Raw genomic sequence first — 20,401 nt, forward strand, 5'->3', positions numbered from 1 at the left:
TGATCCTGCCCAAGAAAGCTCACTAGCAAGCCTTAAAAGGACAAAACTCTTCCTAAGCAATTTAACCCCATCCCAGAACAAAGTTCAGAAATATTTATGGAAATACGAAAATATCCAGCACCTAAAAAGGTGAAATTCACAATGTCTATGTAACAGTCAGGAGAGAAACTGCATGATAATTTGAACCAGAAAAGTTTAATATAAAGAATTATTAATTATAACAGAGGAGTAACTATAAATGAGTGAAGAGAACTCTAAAATAGATGCTAGGGGTAAGGGGAAAACCAAAAGCTGGAACTGAAACTTCATTGGACGGTCTCCTCTCAACTCCCATTCCCCAGGTCCTCAAAAGATAGCTAGCAGGCAAGTAAATTTATTCAGCCTTGTGGTATGCTGAAAGATGCCCTCCTCCCCCCGCCCCCCAAATATTGACATCCTAATCTCTGGAACCTGTGGATGTGACCGTATATGAAAAAAGTATCTCTGAAGATATGATCAAATTAAGAATCTTGAGATGGGAGACAATTCTGGTTTATGCAGGTGGGCCCTACATGCAATTGCAAGTGAACTTATAAGATAGAGGCAGAGGGAGATTTGAAGATGCTGGTCCTGGAGTGATGTGACCACAAGCCAAAGAATGTCGGCAGCCTCCAGAAGCTCAAGAGGGAAGGAGGAGATTCTCCTCTTGGGCCTCTAGAGGGATCATCATGGCCCTGACAATGCTTTGCCTCCAGCTTTGTGATCTTGATTTTGGACTTCTGGTTTCCAGAACTGAGAGAGAAAAAAATGTGTGAAATGTGTGCTGCTTTAAGCCACAAAGTTTGTGCTAATTTGTCACAGTTGCCCTAGGAAACTAATTTAGCCATCTAGTCCCAATGACCTGGGATCATCATCAGTACAGCCAAATGGCCTGCCCTGATCCTGGTTAACAGGTTTACAGGTAGGTTAAAGGGTGTTTTCTGGAGTTTCTGCCTTAATCCAAAGCAGGCCTCATGGGAATGGGAAGGCAGCCCAGCCAAGAAAGTGGATGAAATGCTGGCTAAGGAGCCAGGAGGTCAGCTTTATCACTTACCAAAGGATGCTGCCTTGATCTATCTTCCTAGGCAGTCATGAAGATCAGATTTAAGCAAAACGTCTGGCTCAGTCCTCTTGTTGCAGTTTGTTCTTCACAATGAGTGGACTCACGGTGAACACACATGTTTGTAAAGGGGTGTGCTGAAGTCTCTCAGTGTGAAAACATCTAAGTGCCACTGGCGTCCATTCAAAAGGCAGCGTGGCCACTCCCACCCCGGCCCTAAGGCCGCAAAACTGCAGACTCTTCCTTCAAAGACAGGATACACACACACACACACACACACACACACACACTCATGGGCACGGGCATGGGCACGCACCCACATACACATACACGTGCGTGCAAGCGGCAATTTTCAGGCAAGGGCTGAGTAATTTTCCCACCTAAAATGTAAATAGTCTCCTTTTTTTTGTTATTATAAACTGGGGCAAAGGCATAATAAAAACCCTCTGAGTCTGGCAAAGAAAAACAACATGAAATGTGATTTGAAACTGGGAGCAGTCATTGTTTCTACAATCCTAAAATATAAAATAAAATCAATCAAGGAGTAGCTTTCAGAGTCAGTCTTAGGTCATGCAAATGGGTATGAGTTAGATCCAAGTCATTGTTTTCCTCCCTCAATGTCACTATGCCTGGACTTTCCATTCTGGTTAAAAGTCTCATCAACCTCAGAGCCACTGGTTCTAGGCCTATGGGTGCCTTCAGTATCCCTCTCCTCACCTCATCAAGCCACCCAGTGCTGCAACTTCTTTAAAACAACACAGCAATAAAGTCTGTGGGTTGCAGGAGTGGGGTAGGGGGTTGGGGGGTAGGGTTGGTGGTGGGTCTGTGATGAAAACAATTTGGGACACGCTCCCTCTGCTGCTCCGTCTTGGAGAATCCCCAGCACATTAGTATATTTAAGGCTTTGACGCAATTGAAAAAAATAGAAGAACACTTTAAGACTCTTCCAAAGGCATTTTGCCATGGAACCCCTTTGTGTTGAGCATCCATGAGAGTCTGAAGGAGGACTGGTGTTCCTCAGTGTACAGTCTGGGAGCCACTGGCCTTCTTGCTCCAGTTCAGGCCCTCGGACCCCTGCACTGGGCCAGCCGGCCTGCCTGCCTTTCCAGTTTTACCTCCTCTTGTGCCTTACATCGACCTTCTGCCCCAGCCACACACATCACCACTCACATTGCCTCATGCACACGAGGGCATTCATGCCTCCATGCCTCTTTCTGAGCTGTTTCCTCAGCCGGGAATGCAATGCTGTCTTTCCTTCCCTCCTATAGACACCTCAAGAACTGGCTGAAATGTCTCCTGCTCCAGAAACAGGTTCCCAAGGCTTTGAACCAGAGCTGACTACTCCCTCATTTGCACCAGCCCTGGACCTGGCACTTACCTGTGGTACAGCACACCTCTCTGTGTATATTGACGGACGTTTATTTCCTGTGCCATGTCCAGCTGTAGCCTGTAAATCTCTCAAAGGACAAGCTATGCTCCCTTCATTTCATAATAGGTGTTTGCCAGCTAAACTTCCTATTGTCTTCAAGTCTATTTCCTTAATATATTTTTCTCATTATATAAGTAATTCATGCCCACTGTGAGATATATATGTATACACACACACAAACACACATGCACATTTTATAAATATATATATATATACACGTATATATATATACATATACATATTTGAAGAAGAAATACCATTGTCAAAGGGATCAGGTGAATAATTCTCAAACTGATGCTAGCATAAGAATAAACTGTGTGAGCTTGTTAAAAATAGAGGTGCTCACCTAAGCATCCATTGATAGTTGATTGGATAAAGAAGATGTGGTACCCATAAATAGAATATTACTCAGCCATAAAAAAATAACCTCTTACCCTTTGTGACAACATGGATGGACCTAAGTATATTGCGCTAAGTGAAGTAAATAAGATGGCAAGACAAATACCATATGATTTCACTTATGTGTAGAATCTAAAAGATGAAATAAATGAACAAACAAAACAGAAACAAACTTGTAGATAAGAGCGCTGGTAGTTACCAGAGGGGAGGCAGATGTGAGGGCTATGTGAAAAAAGTGAATTAATTAAGAAGTACAAATTGGCAGTAACAAAGTCGTCACAGGGCTGGAAAGTACAGCATAGCGAATATAGTCAATAATAGTGTAGTAACTATGTACAGTGCCACAGGTACTGTCTAACCACTATGCTGTATACCCTGAAACTAATATAATAGTATATGTCAATAATATTGTAATTGAAACATTAAAATTGTTTTTTTAAACACAGATGCTCCAACCATTGCTACACCACCCAGCTTCTGCCCCAGTGTGCATGTGCATGTGTTTAATAAACTTCTGGTGGATTCTAAAACACATCCGTCATTAAGGGTCACTTAATGACAGGTGACTTCCAATATTTTTGTACCATAAACAAGCCTGTAATAAACATCTTGGTACATAAATCTCTGTCTATGGGTCTATTTATTGCCTTAGGATAGACTCCTAGAGATGAAATTCCTGAGCCAAAGGGTAGGCCGGTGTTTAAAGCTTTCATCTTCGGAAAGATTTTTGCCTCTCCCTCTCCCACCGGCAGTTTAGGAGGGCACTTGCCTCCTCACACCCCACAATTACGGCCACTTTGGACAAGAAAGACTACAAGAATCATTGTTATTAAATGTGAAAGAAAAATTGCCTAGTTGGATGGTTTTTTAACGGGAACATTTAGCAAGCTTTTGAAGTATAATTACTGTTTCAGCAAGCGGAGGAACGCGCGGCTCGTTATTCTCTTTTTGCACATGGTCGGTAATTTTGCCAAAGCTGTGAGCGCCCATCACTTCATCTGTTTTCCTGGGCTTGTGTTGCTTGTGTGTTTTCCTAGAAGAGCTTCTCTCTGTCTCTGTCTCTGTCTCTGTCTCTCTCTCGTTCTCTTTCTCCCTCCTTTGAGTTTCCTACTCCCCCAAAGCTCAGGTAATGGGCAAGTGCCCTCACCTGAGAGGCTGCCACCTGCAGTGCAGGTAGGGGCCAAAGGCCCGCCACCTAGAATGTTGCCCAAAGCTCAGTATTAGTTGTCATATTTCACATTCTCTCCCTTTCTGTCTCCATCTAACTCTGGCAGGCAGGGGCGCCCTTGGCAGGATTTTCTCCAAGTCTGGTCCCACCTGCACCTAAGGAAGAAGCCCCATGGGCCAGCTGATTTGGGCCTCAGAGTGGAAAAGGCCACAACTCCTGCCTGAGTGCCCAAGGAGCGAAAGGCCTCTGCGAGGTCCAGTGTAGAAGGAAAAGAGAAGTTTCAGGAGGAGGGAAGTACCTGATCAAGTCCATGGACAATAGCTTTTAAATGTGAAATGTGCTCCTTCTCTGACTGGCTGTTCCCAAGCAAGAAACCTCACCCAGAGAATACTCATGCATGTGCACAGTGCTGTTTGCAATTCAGGGAACTTTCTCTGCTGTTTGCAATTGAAAAAGAAAAAGAAAAAGAAAAAAAAGCCCATTAAGGGGCAGTTGGTTAAATAAGTGAAGGTCCTTCCATATTAGAGGATACCAGACAGTTGTACCAGGTAGTTTAAAATAATGAGTCAAAAAAGAAAAAGGAAAAAGACAATGAGGCAGGCCTGTATAGGTGGCAGGAAAATATCTATTATTACATGAAAACAGAAGGCAGAGGAAAAATATATTCAAATGATCCCTTTTATGTAAAAGGAAATACTTATTTTATTCAGCCAACATTTAATGAGGACGTATCACATGCCAAGCACTATGGATAAAAAGGCAAAGCACACAAAGGCGCCCCCCTCATGGGATGGGCATAGGTAGGGTTTGTAGCTAAACAGAAACAGGCCTGAAGCAACTGTCCACACTGGTTATCCCTGCACAGGTGTAACCGAGCAGGGATGTGGTTTTGATTAGGGTGTTCCAATTTTGTTCTCTAGGTTTCTATGTAGTTTGAGTCCCCCCCCCCCCCCCAATGAGTATGCATGGTTTCTGTATTTTAAAATAATACAAAATGAGGAAATGAAATACAGAGGGAATGCAGAAATGGAGCCCGGGATACAGCCAGGGGCCGAGAGCTGGGGCAGCATTGCTCTGGCTTCCCATCGGCTCATAGGTGGGATCTTCAATCTCTCAAGGAAAATAAGCCGGAGAAACAAAGACCTTTGTGGGGGAAGTTTCAAGGTTACTCCAGCTGTTACTGCCTGACCCACAGGTCCCAGGTCTCAAGTCTGAAATCCAATTCAGGATCACGTGTTGCATTTAGTTGTCCAGCCTCCTTGGTCTCCTTTAATCTAGAGGAGTTGCTCAGCCCATTTGGGTCTTTTCAGACATGGAGATAACTCGAAAAATCTAAGCCCATGGTGTTAAAACTGCAATTACTGTAAACAACGTACTTCAATTCTACGCGGTATCCTTGTCCTGGAAATGTAAATTTTTACGCCACTAGGTGGCACTCTTGGCAGGCCTCGGACCTCAAACGCCCTTGCAGGAGAGCAATGGAGGCAAGCAAACTCGTTTTCACTCAATCAGATAAGCCTATTTGGTAAAGCATAGGATGTTAGAAATGCCTGCCTATTTACAAAGGGTCTATCCCTTTAAACATGATTTCTCACATAGGGTTCATAATCATATTACTCTGTTTAGGGATTCTGGACCTCGGGATTCTGATTCAGTGGGTCCGGTGTGCGTCCCACATTTGTCGGAATCTTAGCATTTTTAACTAGTGGCCGGGTGATAGGGCGATTGGGATGTTGCTGGTCTGCAGACCACAGGGCATTAGAACAAGCATGTGAAGAAACATGTTTATGTACAATTAGCCAACAGTTATTTTTACATCATCATCAGCAGTGACGCTTCTCCTACTGCTCTCCTCCTTCCTCCACCCCAGCGCTTTGGCCTCCCTGCTCTCCGTACCTTCGGGCTTTTGCTGTCGCTACTCCCTCTGCCTGGAAATCTCCTTCCCTAGATAGCCTTCTGCTTGGCAGATTCCAAATCTCACTTCTTAATGAGGCTTGCCCAGGTCATCTTACTAAACACTGACACCTGTCCCAAGCCCTGCTTCCAGTTCCCTTTCAATCTGCTTGATTCTTTTCCTCATAGTCTCGCCACCTTCTCACATATCATATAATCCACTTGTGTTTATTGTTTATTGTTTATTTCCATCTCTGCTAGAATCTAAGCTCCATGAGGGAAGGGATTTTTGTCTGTGTTGTTCACCAAAATATCCTGAACACCTATAACAGTGTCTGGCACACAGTAGGTGCACAAGAAAATATTCGTGCACCTAATGGGACCTTCAGCATAACAGAGCCCAACTCTCTCATTCGACGGATGAAGGAATGAGCTCCAGGTCTTTGGACGACATAAAGACTGACCCAAGGTCACACAGACTGTAGCAATGTTCTTCTAAATGAACATAATCCAAAGTAAGACTGGTTTCTATTGGCTAATTTTTAAGCTACAATTTTAATTTATATTATTTGCACTAGGCCTTTTCCAAAAAGGATCTGAAGTAGCTGACAAGACTAAAGGTCACATAAAATAGAGCAGTTCGGAATCAAAATGGAAGAGATATCATCTAAAGGAAGAGGGAGTCCACATAACAGGCACTTGACAGTAGTAAATTACTTTGATGGGGTACAGAAGTTGGCTCTAAATTCTTTGGCAGCTGAGCTAAACAGGAAGCATGTGGGACTGCACAGTGTTTGTTGTGTGACCTAAGAAAGCCTGAGCCCTCGGCAGGAACTCACGTCCAGGAGGCTTTGGTACAGGAGAGCTCTGTGTATCATCCACTGGACCCCAAATTGACAAATTCTCACAAAAACCCAAAGTCATGGTTGAAGAATGAAGTCCTGTAATCTGCGAAGATGCGGAGGATAATACCGAAGCATACTACGGCTCTTGTGGCTCCAGGGAATTCTATTCCGATGTTCTAACTGAAAATAAAGATGAAAACTAGAGAATCTAGAAGAATACATAGTTCAACATGTCTAGGAATATCTTTCACAAATATCTGAGGTCTCAAATCTTTAATAAACATTGAACCACAGGCAATTAATTCATGAATTGGATTGTCATATGTTTAACAAACATTTCATGAGTTTTTACTACAAACATTTGTTTTCCTTTTCCCACTCCCGCATACCCAAGGCACTCGCCAGGCCCAGCCATCTCTAGGGAAGTGAGGACAGGGAGGGAAGCCCTTTCTGTCTCTTCAGGTTACATACAGTCTTCGCCACGGTTATCATGTGTCCAAAAGAGAGACACCGCACATTTGGTCAATTCTCTCTGGCCGCCAGGAAGTTGTTCTCCACCACTGAGCAGGGATGATTGCTCTGTTTTCTAGGGATGTTTTTTCAAAACACAGTTATTTTTCATAAAACCTCTGAATATTCTCTGGGTAAATGCTAGCCAATATATTTAAATAAATGATAGAAAAGATAGATTCTTTCTTTATTTTTTTAAATTTAAAGAGTTCTCGGGCCATATTTCTTGCCTGGAGGACTTAATTTTTTAAAATTTTGTGATAAAATACACATAACATAAAATTTACCATCTTAACCATTTCATTCATAATGTACAACCATCACCACCACCATCTCTGCAACCCTTTTCACCTTGCAAAACTGAAACATTAAACATAACCCCGATCCTCCCCTTTCAGACCCTGGCAACCACCCTTCCACTTTCTGTCGCCATGGTTTTGACTACTCTGAGCACCTCATATAACTGGAATCATATACTATTTGTTTTTCTGTGACTGGCTTATTTCATTTAACGTCATGTCCTCAAGGTTAATCTATGTTGTAGCCTGTGTCAGCATTTCCTTCCTTTTAAAGACTGAATAATATTCCCCTGAATGGATATACCACCTTTTGCTTATCCATTCCTCTATTGATGGACACTTACGTTGCTTCCACAATTCAGTTATTGTGAATAATGTTGCTGTAAATATAAGTGTGCAAATATCCATTTGAAACTCAACATTCAATTCTTTTAAGTACATACCCAGAAATGGAATTCCTGGGTCATATTTGTAATCATATTTTCAATGTTTTGAAAAGCCACCATGCTGTTCTCCGCAGCAGCTGTGCCAGTCTCCATTCCCGCCAACAGTGCACAAGTGTCCCAGTTTCTCCACGTCCTCGCCAACATTTATTATTTCTGTTTTTATTTGATGGTGTGATCTCATGATACGGATTTGCATTTCTGTAATGATCAGTGATGTTGAGTATCTTTTCATGTGCTTATTGACCACTTATATATCTTCTTTAGAAATGCCTACTCAAGTCCCTTGATCATTTTTGAGTCAAGTTTTTTTTGTTGTTGTTGAGTCTTAGGAGTTCTCTATATATTCTGGATATGAAGCCCTTGTAAGACATATAATTTTTAAATATTTTAATATATTTCTCAAGACAGATTTTTTCCGTCTGGTACACTTTTAAATAGAAACCACTATAACCATGTCTTCAGCTGAGCCCCCTCTGCCCTCTGTTCATCACAGATGGGCCAGCTCATGGGATGGTCCTTTTTCAGGAGGAGCCCAGAGAGAACTAAGAGGAAACGCACCTCAGTGCGCAGCCCCACCACAGCGGCCCCGTGGAACAAACACCTGCCTCAGGTCTGCCTCCTCCAGCACATTCCTAAATAATCAAAACCTCAAATGGTAAATTTGCAAATGCCAAAGGCTCTACCAAAATGATTGCGGCCCAAAGCTTTGTGATAGAAAGAAGAGCCTCCCCTTTTGTCCTCTTGTTCTTCTTTCTTACCCTGCCAGGGAAGCAGCCTGGACACGGAGCTCATCTTGGCTCAGGGACACACGCTTTTAATTAATGGCCGGTGGCATGACAGGGCCTCTAGACATGGTTTCAGATTCTGGTTCAAGGTTGGTCCTCACTGTGGAAGGCACCAAAACCCACCCTATTTCCTTTCTCTAGAACACAGTTCCATGCTCCTTCAAAGTCCCCACAGAGGGAGGTTTCCTCAGTCTGCAAATTCTGGCCCAAACAGCCCGTGCCTGGAGGAGGGGAGAGTTGGCTATACCCGCAACTAACGGAATAGTTTCTGACAGTAACCAGACCCTCCCATGCCAAGAGGTTCCAGGAAAACATCCCAGGATTAAAGGAAGTAGGGCAGCAATGGGGGACTTTTTCCTAATGAACTCAATAAACCTTTGGAACAATAATCCACCAAGGGTCAAATATAGATAAAAATCAACTTTGCAGGCTTTCAGAGGCATTTCTTTTTCCCCTGAGGAGAAAGAAAAATAGAAAATATCCCATGAACTGGCTCTCAAAATAAACCACTGGGAATATAAAACTCATCTATAAATATAAGAAATATATAAACTTTAGTTCTGTATTATGGCCAATTAATTGGTGGTGGGAGGAGACAGAGAAAAAGTAAAATGGAGGAAAGAAGAGAAAGGAGGAAGCAGAGAAAGGATGAGCAAGGGAGAAATTTGAAGGACATTAGTTAGACAGAGAAAGACAATAACATTTTAAGAAGGGACAGAAAACACAAGAGGACAAAGAACAATGAGCAAAAAGAATGGCTTTTTGAAGTTTGAAGCACTTGTAAGAATAAAGCAGTGAGCAAAATTTTTTAAACACAGAAATCCTGGGTTCCTGTTGTTGGTGGGCTCAAGCAATTCTGTAGCAAATAAACCCTTTGAAAGAGTGATAGATAGATAGATAGATAGATAGATAAGTAAATAAAGGCAAGTCACTGTTATCATATGTTTCTACTTTCACGAGCATCTTAGAAACATGCCAAGTCAGAGCTGCAAGGACATCTTGTCCAAATCCTTCTGTACTGGGTTGAATAGTGTCCCGGGGTCCCTCCCCCCAGTTTATGTCTACCTGGAACCTCAGAGTGTGAGCTTATTTGGAAATGGGGTCATTACAGATGTCGTTAGTTAAGATGAGGTCATATTGGATTAGGGTGGGGCCCAACTCCACTGGCTGGCGTCTTCATGAGAAGGCTCTGAAAACACAGACCCACATATGTGTGGAAGAAGGCCCTGGGACGCCAGAAGCAGAGATGGCTGCAAGACTGTGCAAGACAAGGGACACCAAGGATTGCCAGCAACCACCGGACTCTGGAAGAAGCAAGGAAGTATTCTTCCCTAGAAACTTTTGGAGGGACCACGGCACTGGTTCTTGATTTTGGATTTCCGGCCTCCAAAAGTTGTGGGAAAATAAATGTCAGTGTTTAAGTCAGAGTCTGCGGTGATTTGCTCTGGCAGCCCTGGGAAATGATTGCAGCTTCTTCTGCAGGAGCAGCACCCTGGGGCAGGTGACATCTCCAGGGTCCCAGGAGCAACCTGGATCCAAGCTCCTATTCCAACTTGCCTTTTACTTTAAGAATTTTATTTGCTTTCCAGCATCATAACTATTTTTTCTCCTCTGTTGTCAAAGTTCACTTTGAAATAAAGATTCATTTCCCATTGCATTATAAAGTCTCAGTGAAGGGACAATGCAGGCTTTAGAAATACTTTGGACCATGAAGTTTTTCCGTAGATTGACTGCCTATCTCTTTGGTATTCCAAGAACAGTTGAATGACTTATTACTTTTGAAAGAGGAAGGCTCTTTTTTAACAGTGAAATCACCATTTATTTCTTTATTTTGAGTGATTTTTTTCAAGGCGTGCCAAGTCCTGCTGGGGATATTGGACTTAAAACTGTCCAGGAAGCAGACCTTTCGATGTGAAATCAGTTCGCCAGCCACTCTTTGGGGGTTTCAACTGACATCAAATCATATGGAGCACACAGTAAGGTTTTAGTTTTGTTTTTTTTTTAGTAATTAACACTTTTTTTGGAGCATGTGTCTGACAGACTAATGACAGCTATAGATCCGCTCCCTGAAAACTGTGTACTCACAGCTTTTTGCACCCACTCTCAGGGGGTTCACGAATTTCACAGACGCTGTGGGCGTGGCCCCACCCAGCCCTGTGGACCCCAGCTGTGGAGACCGTCCTCAAGTAGCCTGGCAGGCAGACGTCCCCCGAGCCCCCTTTTCATTTGAACCACAAGGTGTGAGCCACCTGTGAGTTGGCCTGTGACGGAGGTTGCGCTCCCCAGCATGCTAATGACACAGGTGGAGGGGCGGTCCTAAAATCAGCCGTGCACAGCAGCTGAGTTCTCCCGAGCAGCTTTCAGGCACCCTCTTATAAGACTGTCAAAGACAGAGTCAGTGGGAGTCCAGCATAAATTCCCAGGGGATAAGGGGGGCTCTCTGAAAAGGACTAATAGAATCCTGGTGCTGGAAAGGACCTGGGGCTGACAGGTTGTCTTCCTGCTGTTCCTCCCAGGGCCTTTGATACCCTTGCCCCTCACCCCACCTTTCCCACCTGGTACTCTACCTACCCCCCAGGTCTTTGGTAAGAAACAACTTCCTCTTGGACACTTTGCTTGGTTCTCCGAAGTCTCTGTCAGGAGCCCTTCCCCTGTGCCTCCATTCGCTCTGATTTTTCCATCACAGCCTTTGCCCCACTGCTGTAATTGGCTCTCCACCAACCTGTGTCTCTACTGGATTGGACGTCCCAGGAGAGAAGGCGCCACAGGCTTTGTATTATCTTATTACCCACAATGTCGAGAAAACAAAGCAGGACGGATTCCAGCTTGTTAGACAAAACAGTTCTGGTATTTACCTGTGACTGACGCTATTTTAGGAAGCAAACTGACCACCAGTTCACCCCTGGAGGGGTGGACCCCTATCACCTGAGGGGAATGTTCTTGCAGAGATAAGTGGGCCCATTAAGTAGTTTACTACAAGCCACCTGTGCTAGCGCCGGCCTTTGGCTGTTTATATGAACTAGCCCAATCCCTTTTAGGGTGTGGAGATTTACTGTCTTGCTGCTGCCCAAGACGATGCTTCTGTCTGTAAATTCTCTTAATAAAATCAAGATAATCCTAGGGTTGTTAGCTTCTTCCTTCGATCTCTTGGCTCCAAGAAAGTTCCCTAACAAAGCTTGTTGAGTAAATAAATTAATAGCTGGCTAGTTTGATACAGGGTTTCTCAACCTTGGCCACTATTGGCATTTTGGACTGCGGGGCTGGCGTGGGAGGTGGGGGGAGGGACACCATCCTGTGCATTGTAGAATATTTAGCAGCATTTCTGGCTTTTCTACACACCAGATGCCAAGAGCACCCCTCTTCAGGTGTGACAACTAAAAATGTCTCTAGACCCTTGGAGGCCAAATCACTGTGGTAGAAAAATCACTGTTTTGATGAATGAATGTTGATCTTGGAGTCAAATTGCCCATCTTGAGTCTATGTCAGGGAATGAGAGTTCAGTTCATCAGTTAATGCTGATGGAGCACCCAGTGTAGGTTCATGAAATGGGTGGCTGACCTCTTGTGCCTTCTCTCAGAAGAGGGGAAAAAATTCCACTATGCGTTTGCTATGGAGCATTTCATCCTTTAATGACTTGTTACAATGCGAGTTCACCAGAGGGAGCTGTAACCAACAAGTTCGACCACGGAGAAACATGGCCTCTGGTGGACCTGGTGACGGGATGCTCTTCTTAAGTGGTGAGGTCAGACTTAGATGTGTGGCTATGCCATCTGGTTAGGACAGCTGAACCAGGATCCTGGATTTAGAGAAATCTCAGTCATTATATCTACTGTGAAAGACCCCTGTATGTGTGGTTTCTTTAGAGATCGAGATAGAGGGGATAAATAATTTAAAAAACCACTTACGCCCCATAAAGTAGTCATAAGCAGTAAGAACAGAGTCTTCCCAGCTTCCACAGCAATGGCCCTGCTCTGGTAGCAGCAAGGGACGGATGAAGTGACCCGGGGGGCCCCTAGCCTCTCCCCAAAACCTCAACACAATGACTATCAGGCTGTGAGATTGTTAGAAATCGCCTAACCTTCTGCCTCCCGTTCCGGTCCTGAAAACTGGGAAACTGTATAACGTTTTCGTAATACAACTTTGTGTGTGTTACAACTTTGTGTGTGTGTGTACATCTGTAGTTTTCATCGTATTTTCAAAGAAGTGTAATCCCTATCAGTGTTAAGAACTGTTCATTTAATCTCAGTGTTGAGATAAAGAACCTGAAGCTCTGAAGATCAGGCTTCTGTGTCTGGGATCTGGCAGAGCCAGGGTGCACTCAGATCTCCCTCTGCCGTTGGGCCCAGCGGGGTGGCGCTCTGATGGGGGACCAGGCCCGCCAGGCAGTGAGGTCTGGTCTGAGGCCGCTGGGGCGCATGGATCCCAAGGGGTAGGAGGGTGCTTTACCGGTAGGGTTGCCAGATAAAATATAAGATCCCAGTGAAGTTCAAATTTCAGATTCACGAATACTTTTATAATGTAAGTATGTACCAAACATTACATGGGACATACTTATACTCAATAATTTGTTGATTTGGAATTCAAATTTAACTGGGTACCCTGGGCTTGGGAAGGGGTGGTTGTTTTTTGCTCAATCTGGCAGCCCTGCCTGCCAAGGACAGACAACTTTGGCATCTTCAGTCGGGCAGCAAACCCTGAAGCACCAACCAGTGGGGTGTTAATAGCTCAGTGTCTGAGACTCAGGCTACCTCTGGGCCCGACTCCAGTGAAGGGCACAGAGGCCTGTGGCCTGTTTATGACCCAGTCTGCTGATGGGACCTGTTTGGTTCCCTCTGTGACTTCGGCCGGCCCGAGAAGTCCTTGAGCACGACAGATATCCTATGTGCATGTGGCCTCTTGTAAGATGACATTTCACAGGTCTGTGAAGAGTAAAGATCAAATTTATTTAATACAACACCTGTCAGGGAGCTGGCAGCTGCGTCACTGCGGTGGCGCCGAGCGGTCTCGGGTAAGTGTGTCCACTAGGGAAATTCCACTGGAAGTGGCCACAGCTCTCACCCACCCACTCAAGACACTATCAGAAACATCATTAAGACCTCAGGAGGCCATTTCTTTAGCAAGGAATAAATAAAAAAAATTAGTAAGAAAAATATGCATTTCATTTTTTTCTATTAAAAATAGTATTTGCTGTAGGCAACCATCTTCCTGCTGTTCAGCCTTCAGCGTGGTAGAGGAAAAGAAAAAGTATAGAAAAACAGCAAACATCTGTGCTGTCCAACTCCATTTTCTATTTTGTGCATTGCCCAGAATGAAACTTGTCTTCAAGTTGACATATCAATGGGGTTGCTCCCAAGCAGCTTTGTTTTCCCATTTGTGCCAGGCAAGGTCGTAGAGGGGACAGGGTGCAGCTGTCTAGTCAGTGCTATGCACTTCCAAGGAACAAGGACTACCCAGAACTATAGGCCTTTGAAGGACCAAAGACATAGAGGGAAAAAAAAGCACTAGCCCCTAAGCTAGGCCATTTGCTAGACATGATCAACTATTTAAAAAAAAAAAAAAATCAAACAAACAGAAAAAAACCCACACAGGTTTCTGTGTATGAAGGTACGTGGACAAGTTCTTTATCTCTGTATAAGATGAAATATTCAAGTTTCAAAATATCCCGAAGGCCTGCTGACTCTGAACCTCCTTCTCCTGCTTTCTACTCCCAGCGATGCTCCAGCTTGGTGAGCGGGTGGCGGTGTGGGGAATAACCAGCCCCTCTGTATCTCCTTATACCCAACATAAATGTAGCAAGGTGGCTTTAAGAACTGGTGACTTGGCCTGAGGAATTGCTGTGTTCAGTGGGAGCAGGGCAGGTTCAGAAATAAGTGCACAGAGCTCTTGGAATTGGGAATCATCTGCTCTTCTTGGAATGTGGCTGTCCTCCTGCGGACGAGTGTCCACTCCTGCGGTCCTAAATTCCATTTAGGGAACCTTCTGTTCTCTGTAGTGACAAGAGACAAGACAAGGTTACGGTCACAACTTTCAGGACCGAAGACTGCCCTGGTGGAAAGGCATGCCAAAACGCAGACAGAGCTCCTTAAAGGAACTCCAAAGGAATGCTGCCATCCACCGGTACCGCCCACCCTGTAGGGGCAGCTTCTGCCCGCACTCATTTCCCCTGCGCTCCCTGCCAGCTCCTGAGGGCCTGCAGCCTCTGTTCTCCGTATATGTGTTGCACATCAGACTGTCAACCAGCTTCCTCAAGCGCTCGCTGTGTGCCAGCACTACATCCCACGGGTGCTGCCCTTACCCACAGAGGAGACTAGTGAAGCCAAGAGAGCCCTGGCTTCTTGCTCCAACTCTGCTTCTAACATGAGATGGACCTTCTCTGGGCCTGTTTTTTACTTAAAAAAATGAAGGACTGAACTCTGATGATCATACTTAGTAAAAATATGGAAAGCTTCATGAATTTGCATGTCATTCTTGTGCAGGTGATGATCATACTTAAATGTTTTAAAATGACATGATTCTGCCTTAAAATGAATAGAGTTCTGCTATATGTCAACATGGATCAACCTTGAAAATGTTATGCTAAGTGAAATAAGCCAGACACAAGAGGAACAAATGTTCTATGATTCCACCTTTATGAGGTGCCCAGAGTATTCAAATTTAGAGAAACAGAAAGTAGAACAGTGGTTGCCAGGGGCTGAGGTACAGAGTTTCAGTTTGGGAAGATGAAGAAGTTCTGTGGGTAGATGGTGGTGATGACCGAACAACGATGTGAAGGTACTCAACGTCGCTGACCTCTACACTTAAAACGTTAAAACAGTAAATTTTATGTTGCATCTGTTTTGTGACAATAAAAAAAAGGACCAAAGGTTCCACGTGCCATCTTGTAGTGTTCTCTAATTGCTCACCTACCCATCCATCGGTGACTTGACCCACACCTTACCGAGGCACTGTTCTCTATGCTGAGGATGCAAGAACCCGACCATCCTCCCACCCCTAGAAATTATTGACAAACAACACTACCATGGACCAGGAGGTGAAAGAGGCCCTAATGAACTGTAGGAGTTCAGAGATGGTGAGAGGACCCTAGCTGGGCAGCGAGGGCATCACACAGGGCTGTGGAGAAATGACTCTGGAGCCAGCCTCCTGGTTGGAGAGGATTTGGACAAATGGATGGAACCAGAGCACAAGAGTGGAGCATGCTGGGAAATACTGGAGTAGAGGGGCCCTGGGCAATGGTGAGCTCTGAAGAGCAGGCACCATCTGAGCCTATGGCTCTGGACCCTCCAAGCACACAGGGCACCCTGCTGTAGGCAGGACTCAGGGAGGCAGGAGTGGGAGAAGTTGTGGGAATTAGCCAGGGTGTTAGGAACCCTATGGCCACACTGGCTGGCTCCCTGACAGTGGGCTGAAATAGAGTCCCTGACTGTTCTGATCTTGCTGGGTCTGAGGAAACTCTAGGAACAGGATGCAGGTCTGAGGGGCTTGAGCTGGAAGCCCGAGGCTCTGCTTCCTCCCCTGCCGGGAGAGACCCTGGCAAGCGGGCCCAGAAAGCTGTGTTGGCCCCAGGGGGCTGGAGGTCCGCCAGCCTTGGCAGCTACCCTCGCCCCATTTCCTCCGCTCCACTGGAGGGGTGGCCCTGCTGTCCAGTCTTTCTGCAGGGCCCAGACCAAGTCCCTCCCCAGGCACCTCTATTCTCCCTCCCTGAAGGAAGCCAGTGCTTGGGGAGCCGCTATAGAACCAGCCTCACAGACAGGAAGGGCTGGGCCACAGTCAACTGTGCCTTGGGGATTTTAAAGTAAAGGTTAACACGCTCACATCCATGGCCTGTGTTTGCCTGTCGTTAAATCAGAGGCCAGCCACCAGCCACTCACGTACAGGCATGAAATTGCCCTGCTTTCTGGCCAAAGGTCATTTTGCTTCCAACACCCTTGGAATCTCTACTTCTTGCTTCTAGAAGGTGCCCCTGATGAGCACTTCCAATAAGCCATATCTGTGCTACGTGCTCATTTGATTCCTGCAACTACCAGGTGAGGGGCATAAAAACCTCCAATTTACAGATGAGAAAACTGAGGCCTTGAGAGATTAGGCTATATCTGTCCAAAGAAACATAGCTGATAAATAGCTAATAAGAGAAAAGTCAAATTTTAATGTGGGTCTCTGATCCTAAGCTAAAGCCTCGTTTTGATCGAATCCTGTGCCTTGGGTAAGCAAGGGCTATATTCCCCTCATGTGCTGGGGGCATTCAAAGTCCAAGTTGAAATTCCCCCATCCATGCCCCATACTGCCACAGTGTCTGATGAAAAAAACTTCAAAGTAGATAATCAACTAGTTTATAAATGATAGTTTGCAGTTTGATTAGTACTTTGCACATATGTTTCTCATTTAACCCTTAAGGGTGTTCTCTTAGGACAATCCTAATAGGCAGTTATTATTGTTTTGGTGGTTGTCATCGTCTCCATTTTACAGGTTGGAAGCTTAGGCTTGAGGGAGACAGGATCACCCAGACACGTCTGGAGAATTGGAACTCACACTCCAGCCTCTTGATCCCAGCTCCTGGGCAGTTCCTGCTGCAGCCTAACTGCCCGCTGGCTCCCGGCAGGGAAGGAGGTGAGCTGAAAATAGGAGTTGCCTTTTTTCAGTAAGAAGGCAAAGTTCTCTCCAAGATCCCAAGACTCATGCAGGTCCAGATTCGCCCATTTAAGTGCTGGGTGTTCTTTTTCATGTTATCTGTCTGCCTCGGCCACAAACACGATTTATAAACAAGGCAAAAATGGCAGAGGAAAATGAAGTCAGAATGTGCCATTGAAGCCAGTCAAACAATACTAAATTGGTATTTGGCTAAGTGGCTATCTCATTGTTAAGATATTTCCTCCAATATGTTTTCAGAAGCAACGGCCATTAAACAACCGGGAATGATCGCCAGGTTTGATTTCAGGAAGGAAATCCCCTCCTATTTCCTTACTGGGCAATTCAATTTTCTCCTGACCCTCACCAGCTGATTATTAGGGAAAATATACCTGCTTCTTTTATAAACAAAGTGCTTTCACTTAAAAGATTCAAAGCTCCTTCCCAACGGCTGGGAGCCCCTGCTATCCCGCCAGAAGGCTTTGGTATTTGGAGCGCAGGACCAGCCGTGCAAGGGCTCTCAGGGGCAGCCTGGGAGCAGGCTTCTGGGCCCGCAGGCCAGCTTCTTGGGAAAGGGAAAGTTTTGTCTGTGCTGGAGCTCTGAGCCTTTGTCCAAAGAGACTGTTTGGATTGAAGACAAAGTAAATAGGCTGGCCCTAAAGGTCCAGCAGCCCTGCCTCGGGGGTACACAGCCGTGTTTACTGCGGCCTCTCTTTGTCCGGGTCCCACACTGCCCATGGAACAACGGCCACCCTTTCCACTCACTCGAGGCCATGATGGATGGGACAGTGAAATAACCTCTCAGAAGGAGTCTGCGTCCTGGTCTGGCCGGGGGTCTGGAGACCTAAATGCTAGTCCTGGCACTGCTCTGAACCAGCCGGGTGTCCCTGGGCAGGCTGTTCTGCCAGTTCCGGCCTTGGTTTTCTCACCTGGAAATTGGGCTCCCTGCCCTTCCAATGCAATAGTCCCTGACTTCAGAAGTCTGGGTGGGTTTAGGTTATAAAAAGACTTTCATTTCATTCCTCTCATTCTTAGATTGATTGCTTTCTTCCATAATAAGAATGTCAGTGGCTTCCTGTCTGTCAAAGGCATAATGAGTTCTCTGTTTTATAAGAATTCAGACTCAGGCAAAACAAAGGAAGCCAGCGGCCCCATTGGAAGGGCTACCAGCAAACCTGCTGAAAGTTCTTCCCAGACCTTAAAGAAGCAGTTCAGTGGGGCAAATTCTTCATCTCTTAAGATGCTAGCTGCTCAGCAAGTTAACTCCTGCATGGCTGGGTGGCTCATCAAAAGGTTGGGAATAGGAAGACAGGGGGCAGTGGGTCTTTGCAAAATTTGAATTTGGACTTCTGCATTTCTTTTAAATATTCTCACATGCAAAGTAACAGTTTCCTATGAAACATCCTAGCAGGGCATCCAGTCCTTCCCAGGTAAGCTCTGACTTACCTTTCCCCATCACTGGCCGCCATCACCCTATTCTCCAACACAGAGCTGCTTAAAGCTCTGTCCCTCACACCTTTGCTCCTGCTGACCTTTCTACCTGGACCCTGATGTAATCTGACTCATTCTTCATGGCCCATCCGCATGACCCCTTCCTTGGTGAAGTAGACTATTAAGCAGGTGGAATGTAGCACCTTTCTTCTGTTTCCATTGTCCTCGGTGTAGCTTTAGCACCTTGCTTTCTCATCAGTGATAACGTGTCTGAATACCTCATTGGGTCAAGGACCTTGAGGGACTCCTGCAGCAGAGGGCCTGGTAAGTAGGGGTGAGCTGTTGGATGCCCCATTCCTCCAAGCATAACCCCCCAAACCTGCCTTCTTCCCAAGCGCGAACCCTGGACAACAGGAAATGTGAACTTGGCTTGTTTGGCACTAAGTGCCCTAGATTTCCAAATCTCTGGAAGGGGACTTCCAGGGTCTCCCTTTATATATGGACTAAGATGTAATAATGGAAACAGTGGGAGAGAACATTTGACATTACAACTGGCCCAGAAAAGCTGGATATTCTAATTAGCAGATCTCATTGGCCCAGGGCTGCTGTTGTAAAACAGAAGAGGCCCGTACAGGCACATAATTAATAGGAGTGCAGAATCTCGGTGAGTCTGGAACTATTTCACTGTTGAATAGACTATTTTTAAAAAAAAAATAAATGCATACTTACAGAGTATCTGTTTTCCATGAAATCTGCAAAACAAAGGTAACAGGGAGGTTAGCAATGCAAAGAGAACGTGTTAGCCTCCCCAGACCCCAGCAGCTCAGGGGCTGAGCCCAGGAAGAGAAGGGGCAGGTGATGCAGAACGAAATGCCAGACCCATCAGCTCACTGGGTGCCCAGGTGAATGACTCCTTTGCCCAGACAGCTTCCCCTGAGCCCTGTAGCTCCCTCCATGTGACAAGCATATAATGTCCTTGGTAGCTCATTTGACATTTTAAATAGTTCTTAAAAAAGTTAGTACCACCTGTTATTTTAGGAGGAAAAACCCTGAAAACTACAGAAAAATAGAAAGCAGCAGATATAAAGTACCTCTGGTTCTATTCTCCAAACCCGGTTGACACTTGTTACCTTTTCTGCTATGAGGAGGCTTTCTTTTGGAGTTATAATTAATCCATATGGGCCATTTTCTAGCCAGCCTGTCTTTTTCACAGACATGATTTTATAAACATTTTCTGGTACCTTCTTAAACAGTATTATCAGAAGCTGCATAATAATCATTCAATGGATGTGTAATTATTTACTTAACCAGTTTGGTACTTTAATAATTTATGTTCTTTCCAAGTTTTTGCTATTTTTAAATAATGCTGCCAGTGTTACCTCTGGGGATAAAGCTATTTCCGTATCTCTTACTAGTCTGTCCATTCCCAGGAGTGACATCAAGGGAGCAGAAGGCATAAACTTTGCCGGCGCTTTTGGCATGTATGGCCTCAGAGC

General features: G+C 45.1%; 1 protein-coding gene and 1 long non-coding RNA gene across 4 annotated transcripts in view; both read right to left on the reverse strand.

Moving 5' to 3' along the window:
- Positions 1-7,120: 7,120 nt before the first annotated feature.
- LOC129070116 (uncharacterized) lies at positions 7,121-11,831 on the reverse strand. The gene is made up of 3 exons (XR_008529096.1): positions 11,424-11,831; positions 8,065-8,265; positions 7,121-7,398 (listed from the first exon to the last, which is right to left on the reverse strand). It is a non-coding gene; the product is annotated as an uncharacterized LOC129070116 (long non-coding RNA).
- A 1,102-nt stretch (positions 11,832-12,933) lies between these two features.
- PECAM1 (platelet and endothelial cell adhesion molecule 1) overlaps positions 12,934-20,401 on the reverse strand; it is a 73,427-nt gene continuing 65,959 nt past the window's right edge. For all 3 annotated transcript variants that reach the window (XM_054573030.1, XM_054573031.1, XM_054573032.1), the window contains 2 exons: positions 19,635-19,657; positions 12,934-14,838 (listed from right to left, as the gene is read on the reverse strand). Coding sequence is in view for 1 of the 3 variants with exons in the window: in XM_054573031.1 (XP_054429006.1) it covers positions 14,809-14,838; positions 19,635-19,657 (53 nt within the window). In the remaining 2 variants the exon portion in view is untranslated. The remainder of the gene's footprint in view (positions 14,839-19,634; positions 19,658-20,401) is intronic.

This window comes from Pteronotus mesoamericanus, unplaced genomic scaffold, assembly GCF_021234165.1.
Source record: "Pteronotus mesoamericanus isolate MK-2021 breed Mesoamerican mustached bat unplaced genomic scaffold, CSHL_Meso_final contig_246, whole genome shotgun sequence".
Taxonomy (NCBI): Eukaryota; Metazoa; Chordata; class Mammalia; order Chiroptera; family Mormoopidae; genus Pteronotus; species Pteronotus mesoamericanus.